Source organism: Lagopus leucura, unplaced genomic scaffold, assembly GCF_019238085.1.
Source record: "Lagopus leucura isolate 7727_CA_CO unplaced genomic scaffold, USGS_WTPT01 Super-Scaffold_100008, whole genome shotgun sequence".
Classification (NCBI taxonomy): Eukaryota; Metazoa; Chordata; class Aves; order Galliformes; family Phasianidae; genus Lagopus; species Lagopus leucura.
The window spans coordinates 36214024-36226934 of record NW_024962265.1 but is presented as its reverse complement, the minus strand read 5'-3'; the positions used below and the strand labels follow the sequence as shown (position 1 = coordinate 36226934).

Here is a 12911-nt window from a genome sequence, read left to right as displayed (position 1 = left end):
AAAATCTTTAAAATATGCTGAAGTATAACACTAATCCTTTGTTAAACTGGCATTAAATTAAAAAAGCACTGAAATGTAAGAACACGTTCTCATTTCATCACTTCTGTGCTCAGTAGTTCTTTGACCATTATTTCTACACACTGAGAAGTTGTTTTTGCATACTCTTGTAACAGTGTTCATACTAAATGTGTGAATACAATTTAGTATCTAGAATATGCAATTGAATTTTACCAGGTTCCTACCTGTCTTATTTTGGACAAGGGCACAGCTTTGTGTTTAAAACTATGACAACGTGAGCACCTCACTGTGCTCTTGCTGTGTAACTGGTAGTCAACATAGACAGTTGAATTTACACACAAATTGATTTCTCAATTATCTGAATATATCTAAAGTTTGTTGGTGTGGCCTGGAAGAAGGCAAGATGTATTTTCATGTACTTCTGACTTCGATCTTTAGTGGAAAAAATGAGTTCCTCTCTCCTCCATTTTGCTTTTTAAGTAGGTGCCAGTACTTTGAAAATGTAGTGAGATAATAGATGGCTTCTGCTATGGTATGCTGAGAAGCTCAGACATCCCTGAAGTAAAACAGATGTTGGTAATGCTGTCACTGTTAGCATGGAAAGTTTGGAATGATTTTACAAACTTACTAATAGTTGTTTCTGGTTCCACATGTATTAGCATGTTTATAGGCAGAGGAGGCACTCTGTATTCATTAGTAGAACATTTGTTTTACCAAAGTACAGCATTACTAAATTGTTTTGTTTGTTGAAATTATGTATGTGATCAATTCCATTGAAAGTTAGCAGTTTTATCATATCAGCACATAGAAGGTAATCGAGCCATTCTTTCTTTCCTCCTGCGATCTTCTAAATGTTTTGTTAGATGTTCCTGCTAATTTATACAATTTCCATTCAAATGTTAAATAACTGATAGTTACGTTTTAAACTCCTATGCCATCATTGAAGGTAAGAGAGCCTGGATGTGTGCATTGGCTGTTTTAACCTGCAGCGTTACAGGCTGTTGTGGTTTTGTTTACTTTTATAACAGCTCTGTAACGTGTGGTCAGCTTTGGCTGAATATTGCACTCTTTTCTTTCTGTAAATCCTCAGGTATGCTCAGAGAGACTTTAAGTAAAAGAGGAGTTAGAGTTGTAACAGGCTTAGGAAAATATTTCCGACACATAGACAAGAACGGCAATGGTTTTCTTTCTCAGGCAGACTTTAAAGAAGCTCTAAAGCTATTCCATTTGGAAGTGTCTGAACAGGTAAGTCTAACTGAAATTGTAATAATGGGCAGTATCTCACTTTAGTTTACTGAAATGCTTCTTTTCTTTGCTTAAATCTATAGTTCAATATGGTGTAATTTTTGCAAGGCTTTTTTTTTTCTGGTGCTACACTGGCATTTCTACATTCAGCCCCTTGTAAAATTCTGAAATAAGTAAAAAGAAAATAAAGAAAAAGAGCTGTCTTTCTGAGGGATGAATGGAATTGCAATTATTTTTCTTTTGGGGCCTTTTGCAGTTATTGTATATGATGCCATTTACTTATCAGTCTTCCTTCTAAATATTATTTTACAAAAACAATACACAACTATCAAAACTGCAGACAACGTGAATTATGGCTATCAGTGACTGATGATAACTTGAATTATTTTGATGAATCTTCGAGTCAGTTTGGATTGGGACATTCTTCTTTGCGAAGTTTGCACTGCAGCAATTGCTTTCTTTCAGGATGTCATGAAAAGCTTTGGCAAAATATTTTTAAATTACAGGACTTTGAATCCTTATGGCTTATTCTTGATGATAGCAAGAGTGCTAAAGTCGACTATGGAGAATTTATTCATGCTATAGCTGGAGAAATGAATGAATATCGGAAAGCATTTGTAAGAAAAGTAAGTTTTACTGCACTGTAATTATAGTTATTTTGCAGTCTAACTTTTGGAGTTGGTTATTTATTTGAATATTTTTCCTTACATTTTGTTCCTGGTAATTGTCTTTTTAAATTGTCAAAGGAGTGAATTAAAATGAATGTAAATTGGAAGATTGCATGCTGTTTCACTGTTGAATGAAATTTAGTTTTGAACTCTGCCACCTAGAATCAAATATTTTATTATTATGAGATTGAGTCTGTATGCTATTCTTACAGTTCACTCCAGCGTGTAAAGCATCTGGCACTCTGAAGCAGTATCTTCCAAAAGTCTGTTTCTGTATTTTGGCAGATCACTCTGTGATCTGTATATACTGTGCGCTTATTTTTTCTTCCAATGTCTGAAATAGAGGCAATAATACTTGCCTTCTTTGAAATGTACAGTTAGAGGCATTAAGTTAGTGAGAGTTTTTTATATTGGAAATGTCATTTGTTAAATGTGTATCTAGAAATTGGAAAGAGAAACTATAGTGCCAGTGTATTGTGGAACCATTTCCAATATGAAACACTGATTGCAAATCAGCCAGTATTGTAGGGATGGAATATCATAATGAAAAACTATGACACATACTTTGAAATATTGAAACTTTTAATTATGAAGGATCTGACTCTCCTGGCCTTCTGCATTGAGTGTGTGTATTAAAAGTAAACTGTTGGAATGAGAATGAAGCTGCTGTAAGCAGTGCTGAAGAAGCCTCTATTGGAATGACACTGGAATCATACTAATTGGAGGAGGCAGAAAGGAAGCATCTTGACTGCAGATGCCAGGGATGTGCTAGAAATTTTGGAGAGAATACAATTTTTTTTTTGAGTTTGTGAGGGACAGCATTTAATGTGAAAGTTGTTGAAATAAAATGATTGCAAAATTCCCCACCATAGAATCTTTTACTGGCATCCAAGTGTCAGTGATGGAAGACTCAGTTTACTTATGTAAAATGGTTATGTCAGAATAATTAATTGCAAAAGATCTAGAAGTACGTATTAAGTATGTGAGTATATTTGATCTTTAAATATTTCCTTTTTTTTTTTTTTTTTAATTTTACCTTGTTTAGGCTTATATGAAACTAGATTTCAACAAAACTGGAAGTGTTCCCATGGTAGACATCAGAAAATGTTACTGTGCAAAGAAACATCCTCTAGTGTTGGCAGGTAATTCATATGAACAAAAAGAATATACCTGTAATTAATGAATTCACCATGTTAGCAGAGAAAACAGATTCAGAGACTGCTGCAAACATTAAATGTTTTTGTGTTGACCTAGACTTCAGCTGTTGACAAGAACTTTTCTCCTCTGGTTATCCATAACGTGAAACAGGACTATAAATAGTACTGCAGTTCATCTGTATGATTTTAATACTTTTATCTCACTGCGAAGACTTCAGATATGCAGGCTAGGTTTCTTTCCTTACCTTTGTAGGACTGTATTTAAGTAGTTGTATCTTAGCTCTTGTGTGCAAGCACTCACTGACATACACAATATTAGCAGTCTTAAATTAGGAGGATGCTCTCCCTTTCATGTTCCTGTTCTCTCTCAATATACAGAAGGTTTCCAAGTGACACAATTTTCTCATCACTTGAAGTTCCTTCTGAATAAATTATTCATTTATTTCTGCTCATGGTTGTTCCTCTTTACTGAGGAAATGTTTGAGAATTCTGAAAAGATAATGAAGATAGCAGCGTGTTTAAACTCTTGCTGCTAAAAAAAAAAATAATAGGAGTTTAAATCTTTGTAGGTCAGTTTCTAAAACAACATCTCCAATGTATCGGACTCATTACTGTGAAAGCCTCCTTGATGTCTTGACCCCTTCTATTTTACCTATAGAGAAGAGGATGTTTTTTGTTTTGCCAGCAACATCATAGTAACACATGAGGACAGCCTGTGGCTTAAGGATGATGGACGTGCAGTTTTTTTCTCTATAATGCTGTATTTTCTCCAGTTTTTTCCTGAGTGCAGTAAAAGTTATCTGAGTATAATCTTGGTTAAGTCACAAAAAAGCACTTGTAAATCTGGAACGTTTTTGAATGGAAGTCATATCTTAATGTGTTCCTAGAGCTTTGAGGTTTTTTTTACGTTAAATGCATGTTTTGTTACAAGTTTACCTCTGAATTACCAACATTTTAATTAAAGAATACATTGTTCAGTTTTCTCAGTCATTCGAGGAAAAATCTTCTTGATCTCATAATCCATTGAAACTGACTTTGGCCTCATGTTTCCATTTATGTTTAATGCTATCATTTGCTATCAAAGTAAGGTAAATACTGCAGGCGGACAAATGATTTCATTGCCCCCTGTGAAGTCAGAACATTGAATTTTAAGTTTTCGTTTCTTAAGATAGACTAAAAGCTGTATATTCACTGGTCTTAGAAATGTGTTTGATGGAAAAAATAAACTTTCACAGGCAAAGCTACAGAAGAAGAAATTAAAGTGTCATTTCTAGAGACATTAGGAGAATCCTGCAGCAATCCTGAAGAAGTGTCCTATTCTGAGTTTGAAGATTACTATGAAGGATTAAGTATTGGAATCACAGATGATGATGATTTTGTTAACATCTTAAGGAACCCTTGGGGAATTTAGAGTGGAAGAAGACAAAAATGAGGGAGAGACTCCTCCTGAACAAAAGCAGAGCTACATAAGGGAGGATTTGATCATGATGTGCATTGCTTAATAATTATTGCTTTATATTGATATCAAGGACTGAAAATTTTAGATGCTTTCAGAGTCATACAAGACATGGTAAGTTTCTTAGAGTGCCTGTTGAGCAGAAATGACCACTGTTTTAATGGAAATGCTCTTTATGTGCTTTCATGGCCTGTTCCCCATACCAGGAGGTCCATTACATACCATCACTGAGTGGATGTTTGAACAAAGAGACTTATTTTAAAAGTAAGTGGGAATAGAATACTAAAATGTATGTATGAGTAATGCAAGAAAAAAAAAAAACAGTTTTATGATTGTTTTGACAGTGTAGGCATGGTATCTTTTTTTTGTTTTTCAGTTTTATTTTATAAAAATAGCATAATTGCTCTTAAAACATTATGTGCTTTATTTCTCCTTTACTGTTTTGGTGATCAGCCTGGAAAAGGCCATCTTCATCCAATTTGGAGGACGTCTGCTGTACTGAAAATGCAGAGAAGTTCACACAAATTAGTTTTGAAGCCAGTACCCAGCTCATCTTTACTGATGTTATTTTTTCATCTTGGTCAGGCGTCTGAAGCTGAATGTTGAATACCAAAGGCTTAATAAGCACAAGTATATTTTTTCTGCCTATATTTTGCTAAATTATTTTCAAATCAGATTTGTATGTAAATATCTGACTTGTCTACTTTGAATTTCTGAGACTTTTTTTTTTAAATTAAGCAATTATGTCATTTGTCAGGCTGATATGCAGAACTTCGTGTCTAATTTAAAAGTATAGATCAGAAAAATCTATATTGAAAGAGCACCACTGCACCAAAAACTAAATTCTGAATTAAAATATTTCTTACTACTTCAGATATTTAGCCAGGTAAGCTTTTCTATGTAATATATCCTTTTAGTTCTGTAAGGTTAATTGTGTTAAGTAATAAAAAATGAGTTATTAATAAATTATATATGTATGTATTGATACCTTTGGTTTCAGTTTACCTCTCACCAAAATTAACAGTGTGTTGAACTGCATTTCTTAAGCTTATGCAATTACAGTATATTCCTTTTCCCCTTGCTGGTCTGACCAGTTTTGAATGTATAGCTTGGGGTTCAGAGGACTTCCTCTGAAACAGAATTTGTGTTCTACAGAAATTTAAGGACAGTGCTGAAATGAATGCTAAAATCAGGGACTTCAGACCCTCTGTGTCTGACTGGTTTGTTCTAGATACAGCATTTTTGTGTTCTAATTACTTGTGTTTTTGTTATCATCTGAATTTCTGTAGCCTGACCTTTCTTGTAATTAGAATTGCAGTTTCTGCTCTGAACCTTCAAATGAAGGATTTTTTTTTTCCCAGTTCTTTTGAGGCTGCAGATGTCTGCGTTGGTTTACAAAACAAAGCAAAATTCTGTCATTGCTTATTCTAAGAAGAGTTCTGATGTGGCTCATTACAATCTTTTTATTCCCCATTCCTGCTGAAATTTCTCTTGCTGGTAAGGTTCTGTCAGTTGGTCATGGAACTGGTGATTCTGAAATGGACACGCTCAGCAGAAGCTGCACAGGTCCTATGTGCTGCAAATGAAGTGCTTTTTAAAATTTTGTTCTTAGCACAAAACTTAGGTGAATGATGTACATGAATGATATTTCTATAATTTTTGTAGTAATGCTCCTTCATCTGAAGTCAAAATTTTAATTGGTTAATCTACAGTAAACTCTAAAGGTCAAAAATTGCCTAAAAAATGTAAGTATGTACTTTGGTAATTCTGAAAAACCTGCTAGGTATTTCATTTCTATTAACTTCAAGGTCAGTTACACATCAGTGGCTGCCTCTAAACATCAGCTATAATGTCTCTGAATTTTTAATGGAGTTCACAAAAGCTCCTGTTTTAAAAAGTCACCTTCCATTTGCCTGCTGTTATTTGTTCTGTCAGCTTAAGAAAGTGGCAAAGAATTGACACAAACTTCTATGCAAACCTGGCACACCGTGCTCACAGTTACTTGTAAAACCAGAAGGACTGAAACCATATTCAAACCAAGATCTGTGACATCTGATTCTTTTTGTTTTCTGTATTGGAAGCAAGCACCCATCAATGCTGTAGATCTCGGTAGTGTTCCTCTTTGGAAATCAGATAGCAAAGAAAGGCAGGGCAGCAATGCGATTCTGTAAACCCCAACAGGTTTTCTTTTTCTCTCAGTATCTAATAAGTTTGTTTGTTTGTTTGAAGGGGCTTGAAATCTGCTTCTGTGATTGAATTATTCAGAACTGAGAATAACCAACCATTGTGATCTGTATTGCTGTGTTCCAGTACTCAGAAAAGCTGTCAAAAGACGTTCTTAGTAACAGCGGTCTCAATGCTCTGCTTAATTGTGTTCTGATTTGTTCTTTTTTAATTGTGAATCAGTTGATGAACCCAAAGCCTTTTCTTTGGTCAATGCTTTGTAACTTTAACACTTTCTGGATATATCTGCTGGGGCTTAATGCCTCTAAATGTGTTTGAACAAAACTCTTATCTGTATTTCGTGCCTTAGTATCTCAAAGTTGCTTATGTTTTCTGAATTAGAATGTGTTTTTAAACGTGGTGTTCTCAGCCACAGTAATTTCCTTAAAATTACTAGAAACTAGTGGTCTTAATGACAGCCTAATTTAAATTTATGCTAAGAAGTCTTAGCAGTCTGATGTAATTGAGAATAGGAGAAGTCCATTATGCTGCAAGCATGTTTTGTCCTAAGAAATGCATGCAGTCCCAGAAGACAAGTGAAAATTAATGAAGTGATATAACTTCTCAATCTTAAGGTCTGAGACCACTTCATCAAGCAAATGTGCACTGGTAATACTGGCTGGAATGTTTGTGGACATTTTAAGAAGCAAAATACAAGCACCAGTACAAATAATCAGAATTTTCTCTTTCATCAGTTAATGGAAATGTAGCATCCTCACCTGGGATAGCTCTGGTGGTAAGATAAGGTGTTCTGACTGATTTACACACACAAACTTATTTTTCTTCCTTAAGAGCCACGGCCAGATGATCAAATTCTGTTCTCCTTCAGGGACAGCATCCCTGCTAAAACGTGCGCACTGAGGTACTCTTTAGTTTGTGTCTGGTTTTGAACAGGTTATCTCTCATGTAAAACAGAAAGCCTAGAGTTGATTTCTTCTGTGTTGGTCTACATAAGCCCATACAAAAGCAAAACAGGTAAGTTTCTGTGGAAGAAAAGGGGCTGGTACAAAATAGCATAATTTTTTCTGTGTGTATAACATCTAATAATCTATCTTTCCTCTCCTTTATAGTCATGAATCAGAGACTGAGCCAATTCTGTACCGGGCTTTCATGTTGTTACCTTTGTCTATTGGAAGCTGAGTCAGGTGGACTCTGCTTTGTAATCCTGAGGTATCACCAGTGATGACAGAGGAAGCTAGCATTTCCTTCCAGACCCAAATAAGCTGTTTTTTTTTCCCCACAGGAGTTATATATGTATATGCACACACACAAACACTCACACACTTCTCCAAAAGTAATAGCTCCTATTTATTTCCAGGGAAATTACAACAGATACAAAGAGCACAGTAACACCATTTGATAGAGCAAATTCTCAGGTACAAAACAATATTTTTCAATTCCATTAGCTATGCATTTTCACTGGCAATGAACAAGAGACCACATGCCATGCTTGTAAACATCAGCACTAGCGCAAGCGACCCACAGTTACCGCTGCTGAAATGCGCCACCTACTGCCTCATGGTAAATTCGCAGATGACACCAAATTGGCTGGAAGTGTGGATCTGCCTGGGGGTAGCGAGGCCCTACAGAGGGTCCTGGACAGGCTGGAGAGCTGGGCTGGAGCCAATGGGATGAGTTTCAACAAGGCCAAATGCCGGGTCCTGCACTTCAGCCACAACAACCCCAGGCGACGCTACAGGCTTGGGGCGGTGTGGCTGGAGGACTGCGTAGAGGAAATGGACCTGGGGGTATTGATTGATGCTCGGCTGAATATGAGCCGACAGTGTGCCCAGGTGGCCAAGAAGGACCATGGCATCCTGGCTTGCATCAGAAAGAGCGTTGCAAGCAGGAGCAGAGAGGTGATTGTTCCCCTATATTCAGCACTCGTGAGGCCGCACCTCGAGTACTGTGTCCGGTTTTGGGTCCCTCACTGCAAGAAAGATATTGAGGCCCTGGAACGTGTTCAAAGGAGGGCAACAAAGCTGGTGAGGGGTCTGGAACACAGGCCATATGAGGAGAGGCTGAAGGAGCTGGGAATGTTCAGCCTGGAGAAGAGGAGGCTCAGGGGAGACCTCATTGCTCTCTATAACTTCCTGAAGGGAGGTTGTAGTGAGCTGGGGGTCGGCCTCTTCTCTCGTGTCATTAGTGATAGGACCAGGGGGAATGGCTTCAAGCTACGGCAGGGGAGATTCAGGCTGGACATGAGGAAGTATTACTTCTCAGAAAGGGTGGTCAGGCACTGGAATGGACTGCCCAGGGAGGTGGTGGAATCGCCGACCCTGGGGGTGTTCAAGGAAAGGCTGGATGTCGTGTTGAGGGACATGGTTTAGTGGGAGCTATTGGGAATAGGTGAACGGTTGGACTGGATGATCTTGAAGGTCTTTTCCAACCCTGGTGATTCTATGATTCTATGGTGATCACTGCCTCCGGTTGGTCTCCATCAACATCCAGCAAGCATCAGTGAATGTCAGTAGGTGCATTTTTTTCTGCATGGAGGAATTCAGTGACACACTATTGCTTCATATGTACTTCCACATCAGTGCCGTTGTGTCAGACTGCCCCTCTGCTGCCATCTGTCACAGCAACAAAGTGTAATGGGACACTGGTGGGAAGCTTCAGCCTCTGTGGCCATACCACCAACATCTGCCTCTGATGTCAGGGGTCAACATAGTAAAATAAGAGGCACTGCTTTTCAAACAGCCCTTGTGATGCCCCAGCATTACCTTGCTGCTGGCTCCTAGGCAGCTTTTGGGATGGAGATGACTTACACACATCTAAATTTTTTGTCTTGGCCACACTAGAACAAGGAAGCTGACCTTATGGCGAAGCTACTGTTCTTTTTTGTTTTGTTTTGTTTTGTTTTTTAGCTTTTGAAAACATCAAGCAGTTATGTGGTCTGGCTGCAAGCAAGTATAATGGAGAGGGTAGAGAGTGAATGGAGATGAACTAAAGCAAATACATAGAAAAAAAAGCAAAAGACATCAAATAATAGTACTTTTAAGGACAGTAGGGGAGATGAAACAGTAGGAAGGCAGCAGGGGTTTGCCTTGATGGAAGCTGGGAGCTAAACTCAGTAGGAACTGATTAATTCAGATTCCAAATGTCTCTGTTACGAGGGTACCTCTCAGTATCAAGGATACTTGTGGTGTCTGGTTTTTTGGTTTTTTTTTAATCAATCCTGTCTCTGGGGCTATTGATAACTCCATGTCTGTTCTTACTTTGAGGTTTGGCCAGGGCCCTCGCAAAACTCGCTTTGGTAGGAAAATGCTGTGGGGGAAGCCTACTTTACCTTGCTTTACACTTTTATGTGAGGAAACCCTGGGCCATTATAGGAGTGTGCATGTTAAAATCAGTGGAAACTAAAATAGCAGCTTCAGTGATCTATCTTAAGCACTACTCCCTTTTCTTACAACCTATGTTAAGTAAGTGCACAATTAATGACTCCTATGACTAATTCTTAGATCCTGTGATTTGTCTTGGCATGAATTAGATCCTGTACTCATGCTGGTAAAATTACTCCCCTGAAGTCACTTCCTCTGACGGTAGTATTCGCCTTGCAGATGTTAGTCATTAAGCACAAGCTTCATCTGTGAGGATTGCACTTGTTTTCATGCAGTAGATGTTGTTGAATTGTCCTTTTTTCAGCATTTCAAGACCAAATAAACACGAACAGAGGTCAAACTGGTGCTGGAACTTTTCATTTTTTTGAAAGCAGCATTTTGGAAGTGCCTGATATGGCAACTAAGTGTAGTCCAAATTATAATATTCTGCTTTTTGTGGATTTAATGTGCTTCCAGGCATTATTGTTGCATAGTTTCAAGTAACCATAGGGAAGAAGACTGTTGAAATTGCCAATTCCTAGTATCTGTCCTGATGGGAAATGTTGAGAATCATCAAGCAAAAATTGTAATGGTAAATGTCAATTAGTGATACAAATTAATAAAAATGTGGGGGGAGGTTTGTGACATGCCTCTGTGCTCTTAGAAGTGGATTATGCCATTTCTGTTCTGTGAAGCTGAGTGTGCTTGTGACAAAACAGGGTGCAGTGATGCTCCTCCCTGAGGAGAGCCCATGGGCTGTCAGTCTTGTCCATCTGTGTTCGTGACCGCATTCTGCACAAGGAAGGGGCCAGGTGACTGTAGGATGGGAGCTGACCCTAAGAACCTCCAAAGCAATTTTCTAAATTAATGCTAAATGCCAAAGTCAAGGAGTTATTAAAAACTGTAGATGAGTCTTAATTGTGATTCTGGTAGATTTTAAACTGGAGCGGCCCTTTCTGGAGCATGGTTGGCAGTCTTTCAGTCACAGCGTTGGAGGAGCTTAAAGTTACACTTGGGATGGCAGGCTGCTCCTGGGCGACTCTCTTTGCTTTTGGGCTTCTATTATAATTCTTTAGGTGAGGAAGAATCTTTCTGTGCTGGGTCAGTCACATTAGTGCATTTTCTAGCTTTGAAGCCCAGAGCTGGGCAAAGCAGTTCCCTCAGGGTGCGGTTCTTGCCTCAGGAAATGTAACATCTGTGTTGGAGGAGAGGGAGAGAGCTGTAGAAGGGAATATTATGCTAATGATACAAGCAGCTGCAGTGCAATGTAAGCACAGGCATTTCAGCTTGCTGCTTGCTTAACAAATATCGATAATTGGTAGAAAGAAAAGATAATTTAAAAGTCAGAGTAAATCTTCTCTGCACAGATTAGCAGGAACACCAGACGAGAGTAACCCTAAAAAGGCAGGATTTCAGAACAGGATGATTTTTGTTGTTTAAGCAACTCTCAAAGAGATCATCTTTAGAATTCACTCATGTTTTCAAAAGGCACTTTGGATATCCCATGTGATGTTTCTGACTGCAGAGTTTAAAAAACCAAATTATTATGTGATACGAGAGTACTTCCATTTTTGACAGCAAGCATTTACTCGTAAATATAATAGGAAAGATTTCAATTTTGTGTGTTTGTTTTGCTGGCCTCCATCTTGGGGAACAAAAAGCAGATAAGAATCTGAGCGGCACAAAGTGGTAGTGAGGGACTGCCTCATGAACACCGCTGTGAGCTGCCTTGTGCACTGAAGCAGCTTCCCCCAGCACAGCGATGGCAGGCTGACTGCTGTCTCTGCCTGTCCTGCTGTCAGGCTGCACACCAAGCTGCACGACGCAGGCCGTAAACCTCGGGGTCCATCTGGGGCCTGCCAGTGAGCGACCTGAGCTGGCTTTCTAAAGCGCAATGGTACTGAAGGGGAATAACACTCTCGGCTCAGTTTTGTTTGCAAAGAAGTTGAGAGGGAATGAGGAAGGTGCTACAGCACAAAGGTACTGCTACCTTTGAAGGTACAGGAACAGCCGTGCATTGCAGAAAGGTCTTGGCAAGCTGCTGCCTAACTTTGGCGCATGCACTGTGGTGCTACAGACTTCAGTCTGTCCACTTCTGTAGGAAAAGCAGGGTACCAGGCCTTTCTGTAGAGGCACATACCTTTCTCCTGTAAGAAGGATAAGGAAATTACTGTAGCAAAATGGTATAGCTAAAGCTAAGATGTTCATCTTACTCACCTTTCCTTACGGAACACAGATCCCTGCTGTAGTCTGGCGGGTGAGATCAGTTCAGGGCCCAGCGATCATCTCTGTTCTAGACTTTTACTGCAAAAGAGTCTTAGTCAAAACAAATCTGGAAAAGCTCTCAAGGGTATCAAATGTTGTTATAATGCTTGCAAGATCAGCGTGGACATGCCATCTTTGGCAATCAAGTATAACAGTAGTGTGACCAGCTTGCGCTGCGCTCAAGGTGATGCATTTAAAGGTGCACAAAGACTCAAGAAAACTTGAAGCTTCCTTTGATTTTTCCTTATACAAAGGCTGCTAACAGCCAGTGAGGCTGTTTCTGCCAAGACTTATTTGCTTGAGCATAAGCTTGCATGGCTCCTTAGGCTTGCTGGCCCCTTGCCTCAGAGGAGAAGTGCTGATGGTGCAACCAGTGGTGGATGTGGGATTCCCTATTGGGCTCTCTCCTTCCAGGCAAAGTAATAACCAAGTTCACGGGCTGCAAAAAGAAACCTGTGCCATCACCTCTAACTTTTGTGAGCAAGGCTGAAGTGCTAGCAGAGGAGATGCAGTGTTTATCTCTTGAGAATACTGTTCTGTTTCCATGGCAGTAGACAGC

General features: G+C 39.0%; 1 protein-coding gene across 4 annotated transcripts in view; it reads left to right on the top strand.

Annotated features, from left to right (window-relative positions):
• CAPS2 (calcyphosine 2) overlaps positions 1 to 5471 on the top strand; it is a 31080-nt gene extending 25609 nt beyond the window's left edge. For 2 of the 4 annotated variants that reach the window (XM_042872968.1, XM_042872969.1), the window contains 4 exons: positions 1109 to 1263; positions 1770 to 1889; positions 2977 to 3073; positions 4324 to 5449. In XM_042872968.1, coding sequence (XP_042728902.1) covers positions 1109 to 1263; positions 1770 to 1889; positions 2977 to 3073; positions 4324 to 4499 — 548 coding nt within the window. In that variant the 3' untranslated portion in view covers positions 4500 to 5449. Of the gene's footprint in view, positions 1 to 1108; positions 1264 to 1769; positions 1890 to 2976; positions 3074 to 4323 lie in introns of all 4 variants that reach the window. The other 2 variants (XM_042872966.1, XM_042872967.1) reach the window with 2 other exon arrangements.
• The last annotated feature ends 7440 nt before the right edge of the window (positions 5472 to 12911 follow it).